Source organism: Solanum pennellii, chromosome 1 (assembly GCF_001406875.1).
Source record: "Solanum pennellii chromosome 1, SPENNV200".
Classification (NCBI taxonomy): domain Eukaryota; kingdom Viridiplantae; phylum Streptophyta; class Magnoliopsida; order Solanales; family Solanaceae; genus Solanum; species Solanum pennellii.
In genome coordinates, this window is record NC_028637.1 from 89,210,798 (window position 1) to 89,232,007 (window position 21,210).

The following is a 21,210-nucleotide window of genomic DNA, read 5'->3' on the forward strand; positions in this document are numbered from 1 at the left end:
TAGCTAATGAGGGTAGGTTTGTCTAAGTCCATATAAGGAGACCGAATTCTCATTTCTCCATCGATATCTCAACGATGTCAATGTATTACATAATTATTTATACAATATCATGCAACTATTTTATTAAAAACAAATTTGTCACCTATACAATTACCCAAGAAGGACTTGGGTCTAGGTGCGAGATAAACTCATACTCCAAACTTAAAAAGCAGCCGTTGGAATCTTCATTTCCAAAAAGATATACACATTTATACAAACCAAATATACAAGATATAAAAAATACACAAATAAATTTCTTTGAATATGTCTATATATATTTAAGTAATATTTGTTAATATTATTTGATATAAATAGTGACAAATTTGATACAAAGAGTGAAACTAAAGTGACTAATATGCACAGACTTTATCCAACACTCAAGCTATTATAATTCTCTATTTTCCAATAGTGGCAAATTCTTGAGGTCACCAATGTATTATGTTATTCAAGAACATATAATGTATACCACATCAATGCTCTAATTAGAATGTATATATATACATATACTTTAGTAACTTAATTTCTACCTACATAAGGAAAAGAAGAATTGCAAGAATCAAACCTACATTTTATTGAGTAGAAAACTTCCACAAATAATACCATTAAAATATAAGTTAAAGTTTATACTAAGCTAAAATTATTAGTTAGATGGACTTTATATATGTTGATGAGTTGTTGGAGTAGAATTAGGTTTGCAAGACCATCCTTGAAGGCGTAAAAATCGATAAAACACAACTCCTGCAACAGCTCCTATAATTGGGGCTATAACATATATCCATAAGTTATTAAATTTCCATGCAACAATTGCTGGTCCTAACGATCGTGCTGGGTTCATTGATCCTCCTGAAACAGGGCTGCATTTCACAATCGAACAAAAATATATAAATCGTACTATCTTATATGTTCGAGTTTTAAGTATAACGTATATTTATAAAATCATATATGACATGCAATGGGAAATTACCCTGAAATTAGGACAGCCAATCCAATGGCCACACCAACAAGAAATCCAGATAATGGTCCTGTCTATAAACGATAAAAATATTTAATTAACAAGTAACGAAAAATCGAAAAATATTTTTTAAGTGTTATCTTACTGATTGAGGATCATAATTTGTCAATGATGCACTTAGGAAGAGAACAATGAAGGTTGCCAAAAGCTCCACAAAAAATGCTGAAGTGCAACTATGTAGAGGTTTTGTTGTCACAAATTCTGCTTTTAATCCATACACCAATTTTCCTGTATATGTAGCCAATATTGAACCTCCCACTTGTGCCACTACATAAAGTGGAACCTAAAAAAAATAATTTTAGAAAATAAGAACCTAAATTCAAAATTAAGATACCTTGATTAATTTTACTATAACAAATTAACTTTTTGACTATTATTGTCCTTCATTTTAATTACCATGACTTCAAACATACAATCTTTTAATAAATATATATATATATAATTATCTGATATTCAAAATTCTATCATATCGCTCAATTAATTTAGATTTGCATTGTGTAATAAATCTATATAAGGAAAACGTTTCCTACTATTGATTTCTTTATTCTCGGGCTCGAATTTGAGACCATAAGGAAGAAAATGAAAATGACTATTATAAGAATCTGAAAAACTTAAAAAGAGTTACAAACCTTGGACCATGGAAAATGTCCAACAGCTGCAAATGCTAATGTGACAGCAGGATTAATATGAGCCCCAGAGATAGGGCCTATAGAGAAGACTACAACTACTACTGTTAGTGCTGCTGTGGTTGCATATTCCATAAGTCCCACTTGCACTCCCATTATTTCCATGCTTGCCATCATACCACATATACAAAACATTAGCAAAAATGTCCCTAATGCTTCTGCCAAAACCTACAAAAATTATCCAAAAATAATTGAGCTTTTCATTTGGTTAATTATACTTGCTATTTTTAAACGTGCATTGGTGAAGCTAGGAATTTCTCTGAGCATGTTTAATGTTTAATATACATGTATAGAAGGATGTTCAATACGTCATTGGCATGCACCTAATGCTTATATGTTAGATCTGCATGATCAATGGTAGCCACGTCAGTAAAGGATGGTCAGATCAACATCCTTTGTCCAAATTTATATTGTGAATATAGAGAAATGTACAAAATGTATGTATATAGTTTTTTTAAAAAAGTTATTTTATATACATATAAATGTTAAAAATTTCTGATATCTCCACTGATCTGCATGAATACATCGTTAAATCATGAAGTGACCAGAAATTAACGATCATGCTAACCATACGAAGGAAGATTGGATCAATTCCTAGTATTGAGTTGCAAACGTTTCTCCTCTCCAACATCTCTACATTGCTTGATGTGGTCTCTTGATCATATGTAGATTGTTCACTTGTTGATGCATCAACTTGAAATTCGACGGATAAACCATTTTCGTAAGAAGGCAATTTCATGATCATTTAACTAATAATCTCTCCCTTTGTGTGTTGTGGACATGAAAAAAGTAAGTTTAATTCATAAGTTGCATAATGAATCGTTTATAAAGTAATCAAATAATTAATGCAAGGTAAAGATGATGTAAAATAGATAATTTATCGTTAATTCACTTGTTATATATTGTAAGTTTCTTTGTATAGTTTTATAATCTTTAAGTATATAACAAGGTGTAAGTTCAACTGAAAAATCAACACACATTTCTTGTGTCACTCCCAAAGTATGGAAAAGGTTGTTCATGCATTTTAGCGTGTCCATTATTTCATTTAAATAAGCCTTTGACTTGTTATTATCATGAGATTACACGTTTAAACTCTTTAAGATTTTTCCCTTACTCGATTATTTATCACAGGAGAGAACACTACATTAATATAAAAGAATTAACTAAGTATTAAATCAAACAAGTTATATCGATCAAGATTATATTGTTTGTCACCATTCTTGTTCCCACTCATATTTTCCCCTTCTCCTATCTTATAAAACCTAACCACACCTAATGTCATTTACTCAAGCTATGATGGATACATTTATAATGCCTAAATAAGGGAGGAGATTGTATTTTTTTTATATATATTTATAATTACAAAGAGAGAAGTTAGTATTACGAAGTCAAACATGGTATAATATTTTTGATATTATCCAACAAATTAATAATGACACTTTCTCTAGACAATAAATAAATAAAGGGAAAAAGAATAAATATCTCCAACCGAGAGTATTTGAGATAGATGTTGATCCTTTGGTATGGAGAAAATCCTGTTGGGAGCGCCATCTCCAAATGAGCCCTGCAGTGCGCGATTCATATTTAGTCGGAGCTCCAATGTGGACTCCGGACACCAAGTGGGAAACAAAAAAAAACCAAAAAAAAAAGAGATAGGTGTTGATAGGATTTAACACCAACGAGCATAGAAAGGAAAAAAGGAACATGAAAACTTCAAAATCAAAATAAAAGTTCATGATGTTTTTTCGTACTTAGAACATGATGTTTGTTGAAGTTTGAGTGAAGAGCTAAAACCTATCTTTCCTTCTATAAGGTCAAATATGAAGAGGTTCTCTTCCAATTGATATCCTCCTATCTCAATTGATGGTGCCCTTGTTTGATCTTGTCCCACAAATGCTAAACATATAACATCCTTATTAACTTGTACCACTGAATTTGTTCCATAAATTCTCCAAAATGCACTCTTCTTGTGAAAAACAATATCGATCACAGGAACATCTGGTCCAACGCTAATGTTTTTTGAACTAAAGCAAAGTCCAAATTGTTTTGTAGGAGGCTCTACAATTGTTACATTCTTAGGAAGCGCGTTGATGAAAGCAGTTTTAACAGCATCATAAATGGTAGTGTGTAAAATTGTGAAAGGTGTCGTTGTGCTAATTCTTGTTCCACCAACTCCTTGCTTAGTTTTTAACAATGTTTTATTGAGTGGTACATTTTTTTCCGCCATTCGAATGGATGAAACTTTGACATGGTACTCTGAAAACTTTGAAGTGGTCAAGGTATTTTCGACTAGTGGGGTATAGACAAGATTCTTGGAGATATCAATCATAGGATTGCAAACATTATATGGAGTAAAACCAATGAAAGTAACTCCACTAGATCTTGTAGATGAGCTCAAGCAAATACCAAACTTCCTGGTGAATCTTGAGTCTAATAGAGCAAGTTGATTAGGAATGGATATTGTACTATTGTATCCAAAACCTGCAATTCCTGTGGTTAACACATAATATAATTGAGAATTAGGGCATGCCCGCGATCAGATACATTGAATAATTAAAAGGTATATATGATCTCTCTAACCAGATAAAGTATTTTTCTTAGATGAGACAGACACATGTAATATAATTCAATTACCTGTGACTCCTTTGGCGAGAGACAAGGGTGATTGGCTGTACACCAATTGCCAACACATCCTCACCGAGTTCTGCACTGTACGTGTAAGTATTAATAACAGGATTTACAACAAAAGAATGGCAAGTATTGTTGTTGCATCCAGGCCGTGGTCGAGCTGATTTAGACAGGCAGGTGTAATCTCCAGTACAGGAATAAGACTCAACCTTGGCAAAAGAACATTGTTTGGACTTACAAATAGCCGGTTTGTAAGTTGAGCTGTGGTAACCTCTTTCACAATCCACCAACAACCTTCCACCACCAAGGTGTACTGTCAATTTTACGGGTACTAAAGGAGTTCTCTGCCCTATTACCGTAATGTATTGTAGGGTAGACGAGTCTTTGGTGACCGGAAGGACTAGGGTTGGAGGTAGTACGACAGATGAACATAGACAAATAATATTGAGTAGTAGAAGAAATAAGAGGATGGAAGTGTAGATGTTGGAAGATGAAGAAAGTTTGAATGTCAACATGTTTGGTATAATAAGAATGATACAGAGTTGTCAATTTATTTCCCTTATAGCATTTAAACATGTCATAACATTTGTTTAGAAATGAATCTTTTTTTTATCGAACAAACTTAAAAAAAATAATTAGTATCACGTATGATCGAGGGAGTATAGTATAAGGAAAATATGACTCAATTTTGTTTATTCTGTTAGACCTTGGGAGTGAAACTCTACAATAGTTCCAGCTTATTTCGTTGACTTCGATTTTGATTCAGTGTGATCCAAACGAGAAATTAAATATGGAGTTCTCCCACATGGCCAAGTTACGTTGAATTTAATAATGTGTGCTGATCCAAACTCTGTCTTCAATTTATTATGTTAGTATTGAAATAATGTATATACATATATTACATTTTTACTCTTTTTACAGTGCATTAGATTATAGATTAGTTTACTTACTGATTAAGTTGGTTACTTAGTTAGTTAGGTTGGTTACTTAGTTAGTTAATTGACAGCTGTAGTTTGTTAGATAGTATGTTAGATATTTTCCATATCATCTATTATAAATGTACACATACAGAAGGAATGAATCAGTTTTTCAGATCCTCACAAATAATGCTTTACAGTTCCTCTTTCTCTATTCTTCATCCTTGATGTATCATCAGAAGAGAAGCAGCCATGGATGAGTCTCAAGCTTTCAATATAGCTTGAACATCCTATTTCAAAGTTTTGACATGGTATCAGAGCGAGGTTGATGTTTCTTCGTAATCAATCCTTCGTGCATTGTCGATCTGCAGATTGTGTGAGTTCCTTCATCTCGATTGAAAATCTCAAAGCTTCTTAATCTTCTGTTTTTTTTCTTCATCCAACTGTTTACGAATTGATAACTGTCGATGATGACTACCAATACCAATTCCAATGCTACTACTACCACCATTCCTCGAATTGATTCATCCAGTCCATTATACATGCATCCATCTGATAATCCGGGTGCAATGCTTGTATCAAATCTGTTTGATGGAGTTGGTTACAGATCTTGGAGAAGAGGTGTACTGCGTTCTTTATCAGTAAAGAACAAACTTGGATTTATTAATGGCGAGTGTGAGAAGCCAGCCAGTAGTTCCCCAAATTTTCGTTTATGGGAAAGGTGTGACAATATGGTCACATCCTGGATTTTGAACTCTTTAGGCAAAGAGATTGCTGATAGTGTTGAATATGTGAATGATGCAGCTGAACTCTGGAGGGAGTTAGAAGATAGATATGATCAAACCAATGGTGCGAAGCTATATCAAATTCAAAAGGAAATCAATGATATGTCACAGGGAGTTTCTGACATTACTGGTTACTATACAAAAATGAAGAAATTGTGGGAAGAGTTGAGTAGTTTAAATGTGAAAACACAATGTAATTGTGCTTGTAGTTGTGGTGCAAAGGAGAGTGTACACAAGGCAGAACAGGACAGGAGACTTATACAATTTTTAATGGGGTTAAATGAAGCATACACTGCAGTACGAGGCAGTATTTTGATGATGAATCCATTACCTTCCTTGCCACAAGCTTTTTCACTGCTTGTCCAAGATGAAAGACAAAGAGAGATTAAACCTGGTAATCAGTTAAGCATTGCCTCCACATCTCTTAATGCTGGTGTTTCAAGATTTAGGGGATATAATGCAAATAATGATACTGGTTCTAAATCAAATTATGATGGTGGAAGTGGTTTTAGAACCAATTATTCACCACAGGCTGGTCAATCTTCTCACAAATACAGAGTTATATGTGATTTCTGTAAGAAAGCAGGTCACATTAAAGAAAAGTGCTACAAGCTTCATGGTTACCCCCAAAACAATCAGAACTATCAGAATGAAAGGAACCAAAGGAACAACAACAACAATTCTGATTGGAAAAGTAAGAAAGTAGTACATGCTCAAGGACCTTCTGCAAANGCTTCACATTGATTTATGGGGTCCATATCATGTAGCAACACATGATAAGTATAAATACTTCCTTACCATGGTGGATGATTATAGTAAATGTACTTGGACACACATGTTATCATGCAAAAGTAATGCCCTGCAAGTTATTAAAGCATTTGTCATCTTTGTTGAAAACCAATTCAATACTCACATCAAAATTATTAGATCAGACAATGGTCTGGAATTTACAAACATAGAAGCCAATCAGTTTTTTCAGTCCAAAGGCATTATCCACCAAAAGAGTTGCCCATACACACCACAACAAAATGGTGTTGTTGAAAGAAAACACAAATATCTGTTGGAGACTGCCAGAGCACTCTTGTTCCAATCTCAACTTCCAATTAAATATTGGGGAGAATGTCTACTCACAGCAACCTATATAATAAATAGACTTCCCACAACTCACTTCAAAACCAAATGCCCTTTTGAACTCTTACAGAAAAGAAAACCAGAATATTCCCACATGAAAGTATTTGGTTGCCTATGTTACCCCACTACTCCAAAAAATCTCAATCACAAATTTGATCCTAAAACTACTCCTCATGTGTTTGTTGGATATCCTTTTGGAACCAAGGGATACAAGGTCCTAAGTCTAGCCACTAAGAAGATACATATATCTAGAGATGTTGTTTTTCATGAGAGCATATTTCCTTTTAAACTGCCTTCTTTTACTGATTCATGTAAAAATATTCCTGATGTTATTTTTTACGATAATGATTGTGATGAGGAGCATATGCACTGTGTGTCAAGTAATACAAGTTGTCATCCCAATACTACCATTCAGATGTCTCCTATATCACCACACAATACTATTCCAATTGTTAGTCCTAGTTGTTTGCCAACAAATCCTCCTGAACCTATACTTACTGATTCCACACCATCATTTACCAAACATGCTCATGTAAAGAGAAAGTCTACCAGGACATCTAAGATTCATGTCCACCTTAATGATTATGTACATCCCTTGAAACCTGCATCTCAATCCCTCAATGCTTTGTTTTCTTTAAACCAACATGTTGCACTTGAATCATTGAACCATCATAGTCAGAATCTTGTTGAGAGTGTTTGTCATGACAATGAGCCTTCTTCTTATGAAGAGGCTGCTATCAATCCTGCCTGGCAAAAGGCAATGACTCAAGAGTTTAATGCTCTGCATGACAATCACACTTGGGATCTAGTTCCTCTACCACCACTTAAACAAGCTATTGGATGTAAGTGGGTGTACAAAGTGAAACATAAAGCAGATGGTAGTATTGAAAGGTTCAAAGCCAGGCTGGTGGTGAAGGGATATACTCAGCAATTTGGTATTGATTATACTGAAACTTTTTCTCCTGTCATTAAAATGACAACTGTGAGAGCTTTGATTGCCACTGCAGCTAAAAAAGGCTGGGACATTTACCAATTAGATGTTAATAATGCTTTCCTTCATGGAGATCTTCATGAAGAGGTCTACATGCAACCTCCACCAGGTCTGGTTCTCAGTGACTCTAGCATGGTCTGCAAGTTGAGAAAGTCATTGTATGGTCTGAAACAGGCCAGCAGACAATGGTATGACAAGCTAGCTCAGGCTCTATATTCCAGGGGATATCAACACTCCTTGAATGATTATTCTCTTTTCTATAAAAAGACAGATCACTCTGTTATCTTCATAGCAGTGTATGTTGATGATGTTCTTCTTACTGGAACTGATCTAGTTGAAATCCAATAGCTCAAGTTATTTTTACATGACAGCTTCAAAATCAAAGATCTTGGTAAATTGCATTACTTCTTGGGGTTGGAAGTATTATACAAGACTGATGGTATACTCATGCTCAAAGAAAGTTTGTTCTTGAGTTACTCAAAGAGTATGACTGCATTACTTACAGCAGTTTTACTTCACCACTTGATCCAAATGTGAAACTACAGGCTAAAGAAGGGACTTTGTTACCAGATCCTACCTATTATAGGAAGCTGATTGGCAAGTTGAATTTTCTCACTAACACTAGACTTGATATTGCTTATAGTGTTCAACATCTTAGTCAATTTATGCAAGCTCCAAGAGAACCACATCTGAAAGCTGTTTTTCATCTACTAAGGTATCTCAAAAGTGATCCTACTTTGGGCCTCTTCATGTCTAATGATCCCTCCTATACCATCAGAGCTTTTTGCGACTCTGACTGGGCTTCATGTCCTGATTCTAGGAGGTCTGTTAGTGGTTACTTGGTTCTTCTTGGAAATTGCCCCATTAGCTGGAAATCAAAGAAACAGGAGACTGTCTCCTTGTCTTCAGCTGAGGCTGAATATAGGGCCATCCGGAAGGTTGTTGGTGAATTGGTATGGTTAGACAGACTTCTCAAGGAACTTACTGTCCCTTTATCCACTCCTATTGCTGTCTATTGTGATAGCCAGTCAGCTTTACATATTGCAAAGAATTCAGTTTTTCATGAACGGACGAAGCATATTGAAGTAGATTGTCATTTCGTGAGAAATCAGTTGAATGAAGGTCTCATTTCTTTACATCACACTCCTACTTCTGATCAACTTGCAGATGTCCTGACCAAAGCTCTCACTGGTGTTAAGCATGCAGCTGTTCTTGACAAGTTGGCAGTTCTTACACCCCTTCCAACTTGAGGGGGGGTATTGAAATAATGTATATACATATATTACATTTTTACTCTTTTTACAGTGCATTAGATTATAGATTAGTTTACTTACTGATTAAGTTGGTTACTTAGTTAGTTAGGTTGGTTACTTAGTTAGTTAATTGACAGCTGTAGTTTGTTAGATAGTTTGTTAGATATTTTCCATATCATCTATTATAAATGTACACATACAGAAGGAATGAATCAGTTTTTCAGATCCTCACAAATAATGCTTTATAGTTCCTCTTTCTCTATTCTTCATCCTTGATGTATCATCAGAAGAGAAGCAGCCATCGATGAGTCTCAAGCTTTCAATATAGCTTGAACATCCTATTTCAAAGTTTTGACAGTTAGTATATTTTCTAGCACTAGATCATTGGTGCTTGTAAACTAAGTTGGTGAGTAGAAAAAAAAATGTAAAATAGATGTGTAGCGATTATTTATTGCAAGAAATATGAAAACTAGAATGGTACATAGAGCCTTAAAGTTGTTTTTTTTCACTTATTTTTGTCTTCTTGACTTAAAAATACTACCTTACATAAGTTCTTTATAGATATTTTCATATTAAAAACACTTAAAATAAGTCAATTCAAACGGGCTCTTATGCTTGAATGATATTATCATACATGGAGCATGATGTTTGTTTGAGCTTGAGTGAGGAGCCGAAACCTATCTTCTTTTTTGGAAGGTCAAATACCAACAAGTTCTCTTCCAATTGATGTCCTCCAATCACAATCGATGGTTCCCATGTTTGTTCTCGTCCAACAAAGGCTAAACACATAACGTCTTTTTTAACTTGTACAACCGAATTTGCTCCATAAATCCTCCAAAATGCACTTGGTTTGTGCAAGAGAAAATCGATCAGAGGAACATCTGGTCCAACCTTAGTGCTTCTAATGTTTTTGGAACTAAAGCAAACTCCAAATCGTTTCATAGGAGGCTCTACAAGTGTTACATTCTTTGGAAGTGCCTTGATGAAAGCAATTTTAACAGCATCGTAAATACTAGTATGCAAGATTGTGAAAGGTATTGTTGAGCTGATTTTGGTACCACCAACTCCATTGTTTTTATCAATAGATAGCAAGGTTCTATTTAGTGGCACGTCTTGTCCTGCAATCCTGATGGATGAAACTTGGATATAATACTCTTCAGATAACAGAAATCCCCTGTTTGTGATTACTTTGGTGTAGACAAGATTCTTTGAGATGTCGACCTTCTTAGGATTGTAAACATAATAAGGGCCAGAACCAATGAAAATCACTCCACGAGATCTTGTAGATGAGCTCAAACACATACCAAACTTCTTGTTTAATGTAGGGTCTAAACCAAGTTGATTGGGAATAGAAAGTGGACTTTCATGTCCAAAACCAGCAATTCCTGGTAAGAAATATAATACAATTGAATAATCAAAAAGTGTCCTTCACTCAAATAGGTTAAACATTTAGCTTTCTTTATATATATATATTACCTGTGACTCCATTGGCTAGGCGTCTTGCTAGATAGGACTCAACGCAAGTGAAAATAAACCTCTGCCAAGTGATACGAACACCAGGAGTAGAACCAATGGCCAATATATCTTCAGCAATTTCTGCGCGATCCATGTAACTATTAATCAAGGGATTTTCACCCCAAATGTAGCATGTATTATTGTTGCATCCAGGCTGAAGTTGAGATTTGAATAGGCAGTCTCCACAGGCATGTGAGTTGGCAAAAGAGCATAGTGTGGAATTACATACAGCTGGTTTGTAAGTTGAACTTTTGTAACCTTTGTCACAATCCACCCATAAGCTTCTACCAGCAAGATGGACAAAGAGTTTTATGGGGACTAAAGGAGTTCTTTGACCTACTTCTGTAATGTATTGTAGAGTGGATGCATCTTTGGTGATTGGAAGATATAAAGTTGTTTGTGGTACTTCACATGAACATAGAAAAAATATATTGAGTAGAGGAAATAAGAGGAAGAAAAAAGTTAATGTCTCCATTCTTGTGCTAGAGAAAAAGAGCAAATGCTATAATTTATTTATACATCTATATGAATTTCTCTTTTATTATTCTAATTGACCTTGGGAGTGAAACTCTTTTATGGCTCATTATTTTAGTCAGCGTGGTCTAGAGAAGTATGGAGTCTCACATGTACATGTCCAAGTTGACTAATTTGAATGGTAGGACCTGCACCCAAAAACAAAAGGAGAAGAGATCCATATTTTATGGAACAGCAGGATTACGAAGAAAAGCTTTGATAAAACAAATACTTATTCTGTTTCAATTTGTTTATCTAGTCTTCTTGTGGTATTAATTAATGGCATAATACATATATTGAACTCCAAACTTGGCTTCAAATTTTAATTTTGACCTCCAACTTGCATAATGCACAAACAGATATTTTAACTATCCAACTTTTAAATAAATAAACACATGAGTCCTACATGACACAAACCACGTAGGACAAAAAATGACATGTAGGACTTGTGTGTCTGTTTGTTCAACTTTATACAAGTTTAAAGTCTACTTGTGCACATCCAAAGTTGAAGAACATAAATATGATTTGAAGCCAAGTTAAAGGGTATATTTATGTATTATGCCTTAATTAATATATCAAAACATCCTGATATTAAACGTCTCAAAGTATTGTGTTGTATATATGCGCTCTAGAAACACAAGTGAATCATTTCAAATTTAACAAATGAGTTGCAATAGTTGAGCAAATTACATAAACATAATAGAAGTAAGGGAAATAATTATTAATGTAGAAGTAGTTGAAACTTGTTATTACTATAAGAAATATGAAATTAATACTAGAATGGTACTTTGTCCATAATAGTGTTATCGTACTCAGAGCATGATGTTTGTTTAAGCTTGAGTGAGGAGCTGAAACCTATTTTCCTTCCTGGAAGATCAAATACCAATATGTTCTCTTCCAATTGATATCCTCCTATCACAATTGATGGTAACCATGTTTGGTCTTGTCTCACACATAACATCCTTACTAACTTGTATCATCGAATTTGCCCCATAAATCCTCCAAAACACACTCGGCTTGTAGAAGACGATATCTATAGGAGGAACCTCTGGTCCAACATTCGTGTTTTTAATGTTTTCAGAACTAAAACAAGTTGCAAATGGACTCATAGGAGGAGGCTCAACAATTGTCACATTCTTAGGTAGCGCGTTGATGAAAGCAGTTTTAACAGAATCATAAAAGGTAGTGTGCAAAATTGTGTAAGGTATAGCTGTGCTGATACTTGTCCCATCAGTTCCATGTCGTTTCTTATTTATGATTAGCAATGTTTTATTCAGTGGTACGTCTTGCCCCGCGACTCGAATGGATGACATTTGGAAATAATACTCGTCAGTTAGTAAAAATCCTCTCTTATTTACAAGTAGTTTGGTGTAGGCAAGATTGTTGGAGATGTCAATCTTCTTAGGATTGTAAACATAATATGGACTAGGACCGATGAAAATAACGCCACGAGATGTTGTAGATGAGCTCAAACACATACCAAACTTCCTGCTAAATCTAGGGTCTGAACCAAGTTGATTGGGAATAGTAATTGGAGTTGTTTGTCCAAAACCTGCTACTCCTGTTGAGGCATAACATAATTGAAATCAGAAGCTGTCCTTAAACATATAATAATATTTGTATGGTTATAAGACTTTTGAAAATCTCATAATATTAAACTTAAAATGACAAATTTAAAATAAATTAGTTGTATATATATTGAAACAAAATATATCATTTTTTCGAACCGATATAATAAGAAATTAGTGTCAAGCAAATTAAAATTTCAAAAATATAGATTTAAAAGGAAACATATAAATCGTCCGAAAAAATCATGTACAAATTGATGTCTTTCACCCCCTTATACGTGTTTATAATGAAATCCCCATCCCCCACCCACCCCACTCCGCTCGGGTCAATTAGTGAATCATCGTTCTCGTGAACGATGTTTTCATCTAAAACACTCTCTATCAAAGGTGACTTCATATTCGATGGGATTCAAAATATGAATCGAAACCTCTTGGTTAGTGATAAATGAATATTTATCACTTAATCACAACTCTAATTAAAAAAAGAGAAGAGTATTTACTAATTCGTGTTCCTTTTGTTTCAATTTTGTTTTTTTATTTTTGACTTGATATACAAGTTTAAGAAAAATTTGTGTCTTATATTAGAATGTTCGTAATGTCATTTAATCTTATCCTCTTAAACGTACCATATAGAAATTTACAATTAGAAATTAAAAATGTCAAAAAAGAAAAGATATTTCTTTTACAAACTGACTAAAACGACAGTATAAGATAAATAAATTGAAATGGAGAAAGTAATAGTTTTAATTTCGATACCTGTGACTCGATCAGCGAGTTTTTCGAGCATATAAGCATCAATAAGGCAAGTGAAAACAAACTGTGATGAAGTGACAAGTACCCCAGGAGAAGAACCAATGGTCAATACATCCTCAGCAACTTCAGAACCATCATGATACATTTTCTTGATTGGATTTTCACCCCATATGTAACAAGTATTATTGTTGCATCCAGGCTGCAATTCACTTCTAAATTTGCAATCTCCACACCCATAAGACTTGGCCATAGAGCATTCTGTAGAATTACATACAGCTGATTTGTAAGTTGAACTTGTTTGAGTTGTACTATTGGTACAATCCACCCATAAGCTTTTACCTCCAAGATGGAGTAAGAGTTTTGTGGGAATTAAAGGAGTTTTTTGGCCTACTTCTATAATGTATTGTAGATTGATGCATCTTTAGTGACTGGAATGTATAGTACTTCACTTGAGCATTGAAAAATATTGAATAGAAAAAAAATGACAAGTATAGATAAAGGAAGTTTAAATGTCATCATGCTAGAGAAAAAAAGAAAGTAAATGATATAATTAGGACCAATGAGGGATACTAATATATACCAGTAAAATAGTACTCCATTCGTTTAAAAAAGAATAACCTTTTTTTCTTTTGTCTGTTTTAAATAAAATGACCTCTTTCTTTTTTGAATATTTTGAAATCAGCTTTCCACGTGACATGTTTAAGGCCACAAGATCAAGGGATAATTTTGTACATTTAATCTAACTTTAATTTAGAACCACAAAATACAAAAGTCTTTTTATACTCTTAAACTCCGTGTCAAATTAAATCAGATTATTTTTTGTGAAACAGAGAAAGTAATAATAATTGGTTTGTTTTGTATAGCTTCCCCTTTTTTAATTAAAAAAAAAATCAACGTTAGTATAGTCAATATGGACAATATATGAGTTATTATGACCCACCTATATATGTTTGAATATCTTTGTTTATTGTTGACATTAGTGAAACTCTGTAATGCATCCTTATTTCTACTCTAAAAAATTACCTTTTTTTTGGTTATGTGCATAAATAAATATTTAAATTTATATAAAAATGAAATAAATAAATATCAATATTTTATAAAATATAATATTATAAAATGTCATAGAGAAAAATAAATTGTCACTATTATGTCAAAGTAGGACGCATTTATTTACTCTACTGAGACAGTAAGATGAAGATGAGGAGAGTATATTATCACAACTTTGACTTTGAATTAAATCTAGTCAGCATATATATGGAGATATCTCATGCACATGCCAAGTGGACTAGGAAACAGAATTATACGCGTATGTTCATATCTCCTCTCAATTTAGATTTATAGGTCTATTTCATAATTATATCGGAGTCTGATTAAATTTAGATTAATATCTATGTGATATTTATATTAGAATTTAATTAAATTTGATTAATATCAAATATTTTATATTTAAGATAAAGTGTTTTCTAACAAATGCAATTTCATACGTAGGGATTCAAATTTGCAACCTTTAATCAAATATGAAGGAGTATTTACTACAACACCGAACCTTCGTGGATCTTTATCCTCGTATCATTATTGAAGTTCTTGAAGCGTTTGTTTTCTTATAACAACTAGAAAAGAGAAACATTCTTGTTTGGTTTGTGTGAATACGATGATAGTAAGGAAAATTTATAGTTGCCTAACTTGTCGGGAAGGACCATGCTGCAATTTTTAGTTTTAGTTTTAGTTTCCTCTAAAATTAATTTACCGAAGCAATTAATTAAAGTGAAAAATAAATATTGTAATATTTGTTATATTTGCATTTTGAATTGGTGTCGATTGTCCCCAAATGTGACTGTTAGTTTCAAGAGACCACGATTTAAATTGTATACGTTATATATGTACGTAGTTTTTCTACATTGAGAGGCATATATAAATTATTTTTATGTTAATGATAACATGATTAAAAATTATTGCAAGAAAATAAAACAAGGAAGCCAAATAAAACTACAAAGAAAATAAGTGTTATAAAATCAAATTTTGAGAGGAAGTTTATGTATTTATTTGTTGCATGTACTGACATGACAGTGTAGATCATTAAGTTATCTAACTAAAGTGACTTTATTAATAAAAAATAGGGAAAATATACCAGTATTTCCTCAATTTATGCTCGAAATCTTAGAGACACACTTATACTATACTAAAGTTCTATTACCCCTAAACTTATTTTATAAGTAATTTTCTATCCTTTTTTAGCCTACGTAGCACTAGCTTGAAAAAAAGTCAACCAACATTGAGCTCACAAGATAGTGCTACATAGACCAAAAAGGAGTAGAAAATAATTAATAAAATAAATTCAGGGATGTAATAGGACCTTAATATAATATAAATGTGTCTCTGAAATTTCGGACATAAATTAAGGTTATCCCTAAAAAAATAAACATAAGTGATTTTATTGAAGAATTTGCTATAGTTGACTATTTAAGTTGGGAGAAATTACATAAATACAACATTTTAAAAAGTTACAACTAATTTCAGAGAAAATTATAACGTAGTCTTAATTAATTTGTGATGATACTTAATATTTTGCTGCACAACGTCATACTCTCTTCATATAATTCAAGTAGCACTTTTTTTCTTCTCTTTTTTTGGAGTTGCCAACGTATTTTTAAAATTGAATTCAACCAAGTTAACTAATAATTTAAAATTTAAAAAATTCAAAAATTATATTAAAATATTAATAACTTTAATTCTTCTCAAATAAATTACATCAGAATATTAATAGTTTTGATTCTTCTTAAATCAATATGATGAAAAATTATATTTTAAAATGTTTATCATAATGTACATAGTTCAAATCTCAAAAAATAGATGTTCCCAAATTGCGTTATATCATAAAGATTTTTGGAGTAGGGAAAATTAGTCAGAGTTATATGTTATGTGTTATAACAATGTGTTGGTCTTTTAGCATTTTAGTATTAATCTTTAGTAATATAAATTTGCTATTTTTTGGAGTTTAAAAGTGCTGCCTTCCCTTACTTTAATTAATTGCGGAATGAAATACATGCTTAATAAGTCTTAATAATGAAATTAATAATTCTATGATGATTGAACAATTATTGTCTGAAATAAGCCCCCAACATTTAGACTGAAGGAATTAAGTTTATCGAAACATGGACCTCAATTATGTCAAACCAAATAACAATGATACTACTAAAATCTGACTAACAACTTAATAATAATAATAATAATAATAATAATAATAATAATAATAATAATAATAAATAATAGTAATAACAAAAAATAATAATAAAAATAAATACAATAATTATAATGATAAATACAATAATAATAATAAATATAATAATAATAAATAATAATAATAATAATGATAAATTTAATAATAATTAGAAAAAAAGGAAATATAATAATAGTAAGAAATAGTAATAACAATAATAATAATAGCAACAATAAATAATAATAAAAATAAAACAATATTAAATACAATAATAATAATAAATATTATAATAATAATAAATAATGATAATAATAATAAATATCATAAAAATAATGATAAACATAATTAAAATAATAATAATAATAAATATAATAATAATAATAATGATAATAAATAATACAATAATAATAAAAAAATATAATAATAAAAATATAATAATAATGATAAATAATAATAAAATAATAGTAATAATAATAAATATAATAATATTAATAAATAATATAAATATAAATAATAATATTAATAATTATAAAAATAAAAATAATTAAAATAAAGAATTAACGGCAAAAATGTAATATACTTGGTCAACATAAAATGCTTTTAAGTTAGAAAGAAAAAAAAAACACCTCCAACCACCTAGCTTTTAGCTTTTCGCTTAAAATAAGTAATTGTTGACTTAAAATAAGTCATTTTGATAATTGTCAAACACTCTAATAAGTCAAAAACTGACTTTTAAGTTAGTTTGACTAGCTTTTAAGCCCATCCAAACAGACTCTTGGAGTTCTCAACATCTAGTTCTTGAAATTCAATGGTGGAGATCGAATTTGGTTGTCCGCTATCTTTAATTTTGGGATATGAACAATAGTTTTTATTTTTATTTGATTGATAAATTTAATGTCCATGCTTCGTATTGCTTGATTTAGTATACCTTCTCTTTGTTCAAATCGAAAGAAAAAGTTTAGATTTAGGTATTATTGTATTGTTATGTTATCGGACAGTAATTGGGAAAGGCAAGACACCAACAAATATAAATTACTATGTAGTTATACACATGTGAAATATTTAATTCGTGTTAACACTTGCAATTCAGTTATTTAATTTGGTGTAATACTAAATGAGGGAAAGTAATTTGCTGCACTAAGGCTTGATACAATGGACGTATAACTGATTTCTTATAAATTTGAATCATTGAAATATATGCAAGTGCTAATATTATTTTGATTTTGACCATTTCTACAAGGTTTCTTTATAATTTATCTTTCCTTTTACAATGTACCCATTTGGCTACAAATCTAGTGATACACCCAAATTAGAAGTTTTGACCAAACTAAGCCATTATATAAAGTCATTCACTAAAATAATATATTTTTCTAAAATTTTACAAATCTAGTATAAACGTATTTCACAGTAACGTTTTAGGATATATTTTATTTTTAAAAAATTGATGACGTCAGATTGATATGTAAGTAACGTTTTACTCCTAAAATGTTGCTATGAGTCTCGTTTTAGGAGTAAAACGTTACTGAAAATAATGTTTTAGGAGTAAAATATTACTTACAGTAACGTACATCAACCTAATGCTGTTAGTTTTTTTAAAATAAAATATACCCTAAAACGTTACCGTGAAATACGTTTATACTAGTTTTGTAAAATTTTAGAAAAATATATTACTTTGATAAATTGTTTTATATAATGACTTAGTTTGGTTAAAAATTCCCCAAATTACGTCATTAGAAAAGTATTACTTCATATTGAAACAAGTACATTGATCCTTTTTTATGTTCTTGAAGACATTCAAAAGAATACAAAAAAAACGATATAGATCATACACCTGTGCAACGCACGGACAGTGACAATATCGTTTACTATTATTGAAATAGAAAATTATAAGACTATAACGTTACTAATTAGCCTGGAATGGTATTATCGTACTTAGAACATGATGCTTGTTGAAGCTTGAGTGATGAGCTGAAACCTATATTCCTTCTTACAAGGTCAAATACCAATAGGTTCTCTTCCATTTGATGTCCTCCTATAACAATCGATGGTTCCCATGTTTGGTCTTGTCCCACAAACGCTAAACACATAACATCCTTACTAACTTGTACCACTGAATTTGTCCCATAAAGTCTCCAAAACGCACTCGGCTTATGCAACACAAAATCTATCACAGGAACATCTGGTCCAACGTTGCTACTTTTAATGTTTTTCGAACTAAAGCAAAGTCCATATGGTTTCATTGGAGGCTCTACAATTGTCACATTCTTAGGAAGCGCCTTGATGAAAGCAGTTTTAAAAGCATCATAAATGGTAGTGTGTAAAATTGTAAAAGGTGTAGCTGTGCTTATTCTTGTCCCAGCAACTCCATTTTTCTTATTAATAGATAACAATGTTTTATTCAGTGGAACGTCTTGCCCCGCGATTCGAATGGATGAAACTTGGATATAGTACTCTTCAGATGTAACAAATCCACCCCTTGTATTTGCGATAAGTTTGGTGTAGAGAATATCGTTGGAGATATCGATCTTTTTAGTATTGTAAACATTATATGGACCAGAACCGATGAATATAACCCCACGAGATTGTGTAGATGAGCTCAAACATATACCAAACTTTTTGGTGAATCTAGAGTCTAAAGCAAGTTGATTGGGAATGGAAACTGGACTTTCACGTCCAAAACCTGCAACTCCTGGTAAGAAATGATACAATTCAATAATTAAAAAATGTTTATATTTTAAAAAAAAAACTAAATAAAATAGTTTTAAAAAATTGAAATTCCTGAAGTACATGTGTGTATATATGTATATATCTAATTAAATAAAAGGAAAAAGGTATAAATCGTCCAAAAAAAAATTGTATGGTTGTACTTCTAAGGTTCATTCAATAATGTGGAATATAACAAAAAAAAAATAAAAGAAGATAAAATACATACATATAAATTTAATTTAACAATTAACCAAGTATATGAGACAATTTTAAATTTTTTAAGTAAGACATTCAAACACACAATATATGATTCAATACCTGTGACTCCATTTGCGAATTGTCTCATCATATCTTGATCAAGAAGGCAAGAGAAAATAAAGCGTGGCCATGTTAGAGGAACACCAGGAGTAGAACCAATAGTCAATACATCCTCAGCAAGTTCAGCGCGATCGTGAAACGAATTAATCAATGGATTTTCACCCCAAATGTAACAAGTATTATTGCTACATCCAGGTTGCACTTGAGGTTTGAATATGCAATCCCCACAGGCATGTGACTTGGCAAAAGTGCATTGCGTCGAATTACACACTGCTGGTTTGTAAGTTGAACTTTTGTAACCTTTGTCACAATCCACCCATAAACTTCTACCACCAAGATTGATTAAGAGTTTTATGGGGATTAAAGGAGTTCTTTGACCCACTTCTATAGTGTATTCTAGGGTTGATGCATCTTTAGTGACTGGAATGTATAGTACTTCACTTGAGCATTGAAAAATATTGAGTAGAAGTAACAAAAGAAGCATAGGTAAAGGAAGTTTGAATGTCACCATGCTAGCTAGACAAAGAAAGAAAAAGAAGCAAATGGTATAATTAGGCCAATGATAAATTATTAGTATGGAGTTGCAAATTTATAGTAAGAGATGGAAGCATTAGACAAGTATAGTGTATATGGATTCTTTTGTTTATTTCCGTTGACATTTAATGAAGCTCTATAATGGTTCCTTACTTTTTATTCTTTCGAGTCCATTTTAGATGTCGTATTTTATCAAAAATAGTTCAATTTAGAAAATTAAAATGAAATTAATAACAAAAATTTTAATTTGATAATTATTCAATAAATATAAAGAGAAATTATTATGATTAAAAGAAAAGTAGTAATAGATCAAAATACAAAATCAAATTAAATTACCTTTTAATTAATGCTTTCTGTGTGCAAAATGGATAGAAGAGCGTATATCATCACAAGTCAAAACTTTGACTTTGAATGAAATCTAGTCAGCATGGAGTTATCTCATGCACATGGCCAGATTTATACGCGTATTTGAGATTCTTGATGTTGACACCTTATCTCAATTGGCAAACGTAAATTTAATTAATATGTTGAATACTTAGTTTTTTATTTTCATTTATCGATTTTTGATATCTATATTGATTTTTGATTATTTTGAATTTGTACCCTATAGTGCCCATTCGGGGGGGGGGGGGGGGGGGCTGAGG

General features: G+C 31.8%; 4 protein-coding genes and 2 pseudogenes across 4 annotated transcripts; 1 reads left to right on the forward strand and 5 right to left on the reverse strand.

The window, feature by feature from the left end:
* Nucleotides 1–586: 586 nt before the first annotated feature.
* LOC107031480 (probable aquaporin NIP7-1) lies at nucleotides 587–2,619 on the reverse strand. The gene is made up of 5 exons (XM_015232880.2): nucleotides 2,306–2,619; nucleotides 1,681–1,905; nucleotides 1,137–1,334; nucleotides 1,004–1,065; nucleotides 587–893 (listed from the first exon to the last, which is right to left on the reverse strand). The coding sequence occupies exons 1-5, from the start codon at nucleotides 2,480–2,482 to the stop codon at nucleotides 695–697; spliced, it is 861 nt and encodes a 286-aa protein (XP_015088366.1). The 5' UTR covers nucleotides 2,483–2,619; the 3' UTR covers nucleotides 587–694.
* Nucleotides 2,620–3,354: 735 nt separating this feature from the next.
* LOC107024695 lies at nucleotides 3,355–4,880 on the reverse strand (annotated as a pseudogene).
* Nucleotides 4,881–5,752: 872 nt separating this feature from the next.
* On the forward strand, nucleotides 5,753–6,811 carry LOC107024705. The gene has a single exon (XM_015225692.1). The coding sequence runs from the start codon at nucleotides 5,753–5,755 to the stop codon at nucleotides 6,809–6,811; it is 1,059 nt and encodes a 352-aa protein (XP_015081178.1).
* A 3,056-nt stretch (nucleotides 6,812–9,867) lies between these two features.
* Nucleotides 9,868–11,437, reverse strand: LOC107029397 (basic 7S globulin-like). The gene is made up of 2 exons (XM_015230803.2): nucleotides 10,919–11,437; nucleotides 9,868–10,827 (listed from the first exon to the last, which is right to left on the reverse strand). The coding sequence occupies exons 1-2, from the start codon at nucleotides 11,430–11,432 to the stop codon at nucleotides 10,052–10,054; spliced, it is 1,290 nt and encodes a 429-aa protein (XP_015086289.1). The 5' UTR covers nucleotides 11,433–11,437; the 3' UTR covers nucleotides 9,868–10,051.
* A 676-nt stretch (nucleotides 11,438–12,113) lies between these two features.
* Nucleotides 12,114–14,315, reverse strand: LOC107030614 (annotated as a pseudogene).
* A 4,415-nt stretch (nucleotides 14,316–18,730) lies between these two features.
* On the reverse strand, nucleotides 18,731–20,609 carry LOC107013054 (basic 7S globulin-like). Its single transcript, XM_015213043.2, has 2 exons — nucleotides 20,033–20,609; nucleotides 18,731–19,697 (listed from the first exon to the last, which is right to left on the reverse strand). Exons 1-2 carry the CDS (start codon nucleotides 20,541–20,543, stop codon nucleotides 18,916–18,918), a joined length of 1,293 nt encoding a protein of 430 aa, XP_015068529.1. The 5' UTR covers nucleotides 20,544–20,609; the 3' UTR covers nucleotides 18,731–18,915.
* Nucleotides 20,610–21,210: the final 601 nt, after the last annotated feature.

Excerpts from the sequence above, each read along its gene's own strand:
- LOC107031480 (XM_015232880.2), bottom strand. The coding sequence starts at position 2,482 with ATGATCATGAAATTGCCTTCTTACGAAAATGGTTTATCCGTCGAATTT. Across the intron at positions 1,906-2,305 it reads ATCCAATCTTCCTTCGTATG|GTTTTGGCAGAAGCATTAGG; the intron begins GTTAGCATGATC and ends TAATTTTTGTAG. Across the intron at positions 1,066-1,136 it reads CAAATTATGATCCTCAATCA|ACAGGACCATTATCTGGATT; the intron begins GTAAGATAACAC and ends TATCGTTTATAG.
- LOC107029397 (XM_015230803.2), bottom strand. The coding sequence starts at position 11,432 with ATGGAGACATTAACTTTTTTCTTCCTCTTATTTCCTCTACTCAATATA. Across the intron at positions 10,828-10,918 it reads CCTAGCCAATGGAGTCACAG|GAATTGCTGGTTTTGGACAT; the intron begins GTAATATATATA and ends ATTTCTTACCAG.
- LOC107013054 (XM_015213043.2), bottom strand. The coding sequence starts at position 20,543 with ATGGTGACATTCAAACTTCCTTTACCTATGCTTCTTTTGTTACTTCTA. Across the intron at positions 19,698-20,032 it reads ATTCGCAAATGGAGTCACAG|GAGTTGCAGGTTTTGGACGT; the intron begins GTATTGAATCAT and ends ATTTCTTACCAG.